Below are 1,514 nucleotides of genomic sequence, written 5' to 3'. Positions count from 1 at the left end.
TTAAGAGTCAATGTAGATTTTCATATTGGAATAATATAATCCTACATTGAATCATGACAACAACTTTCTAGATGTGTTACATTGGCCAGGTCATCATCAAAAAGATGAATTGGTACATTCATGATTTTGCCCATGTTGACATTAGTTTCTTCATATACATTTATTGAAAACTTTGTGTAGCTTTTCATGCAGCTAGACGTCTAAACTCTTGGACAATGCTGTTATGCTTCCATAACTGCTGTGCTGATTCCTAACAGCTTTGTGAAGGCAGTTTGGGCTTTAGATACATTTTACACAGTGGCCATCGTTAATGACAAATCGTGTTCCGCTATGAACGTGTACACACGTATTGTTTTTAATCACAAACACGTTCGGTCAGCAAAAGGCACTGCGGTAGCCTTTGATGCCGTAACATACTCTTAGGATAGACTACACGGAATGAAGCTTTGTGACTAGCATCTAATGACTGGCAGGCACTTTCTTATCGCTGCTGCCGTACAGTAAGTATCTTCCTTGAACATATGTAGCAGCCGGGTGCTCAATTTGAGGCATTAAGTGCTGAACGGCTTCCCATCGCCGACCTTTTTATTTTCTCTTGTCCTCTATTCATGCCCAGCGCTAGGGCTGCACTATTATGGCCAGTTGCGTTTCTTTCATGATTGGTAGGTGAAATACTAATCATGTATACTTTACTAACCCCACAAGGGGAAATTACAATTTACAACTGACTCAAATATTAAATTGCATGCAAGTTCCGGAGTTCCAGCACGGTGCCGGAATAGTTTACAACCTGCAATGGGGATTTATATTTGCTAATATGTTAGATTCATGTTAAGTCTAATTTTTTTATTCAAAGATTAAGACTAATTTAGAGGACACCCTGTTCAAGAGGCCTGACCTAAAGAAATACCTTGTCTGAAACCACCTCCTCTGCTGCCTCTTCCTCCTCTGCTTCCTCCTCTAAACCCTGTTCAAAACAATGTATTGAAATACAAAGATTCACATACATTAGACAAAAAGTATTACTTGGTGGAAAATAACTTCAGGTTAAAACAGTCAGGGTTGGATACCGCTCATATTTTTTCCAATTTGGTTTTAGTACCAGCGGTACCTTTTAACCATACTTTCCCTCTGTATAAAACTCAAATTAGCTCGTCGTAAAAAATAATTCCAAACCTACAGTGCCTTGCATGAGTATTCGGCCCCCTTGAACTTTGACCTTTTGCCACAGCGGAACAAAATGGACTGGATTTTTCAAACTAACAAATAAAAAACTGAACATTTGGACGTGCAAAATTATTCAGCCCCCTCAAGTTAATACTTTGTAGTACCACCTTTTGCTGCAATTACAGCTGTAGGTGGCTTGGGGTATGTCTATTAGTTTTGCACATTGACAGACTTTTGCCCATTCCTCCTTGCATAACAGCTCGAGCTCAGTGAGGTTAGATGGAGCGCGTTCGTGAACAGCAGTTTTCAGTTCTTTCCACACTCGATTGGATTCAGGTCTGGACTTT

General features: G+C 39.8%; 1 protein-coding gene across 5 annotated transcripts in view; it reads right to left on the bottom strand.

The window, feature by feature from the left end:
* The window catches only part of ddx4 (DEAD (Asp-Glu-Ala-Asp) box polypeptide 4), an 18,260-nt gene that overhangs the window by 8,424 nt on the left and 8,322 nt on the right, over window positions 1–1,514 (bottom strand). For all 5 annotated transcript variants that reach the window (XM_032505899.1, XM_032505901.1, XM_032505904.1 and 2 more), the window contains one exon: window positions 911–967. In XM_032505899.1, coding sequence (XP_032361790.1) covers window positions 911–967 — 57 coding nt within the window. The remainder of the gene's footprint in view (window positions 1–910; window positions 968–1,514) is intronic.

The sequence above is a fragment of the Etheostoma spectabile genome, chromosome 24, assembly GCF_008692095.1.
Source record: "Etheostoma spectabile isolate EspeVRDwgs_2016 chromosome 24, UIUC_Espe_1.0, whole genome shotgun sequence".
NCBI lineage: Eukaryota > Metazoa > Chordata > Actinopteri > Perciformes > Percidae > Etheostoma > Etheostoma spectabile.
Note: the sequence above shows the minus strand (reverse complement) of the source record. Positions and strands in the feature narration are given on the sequence as shown.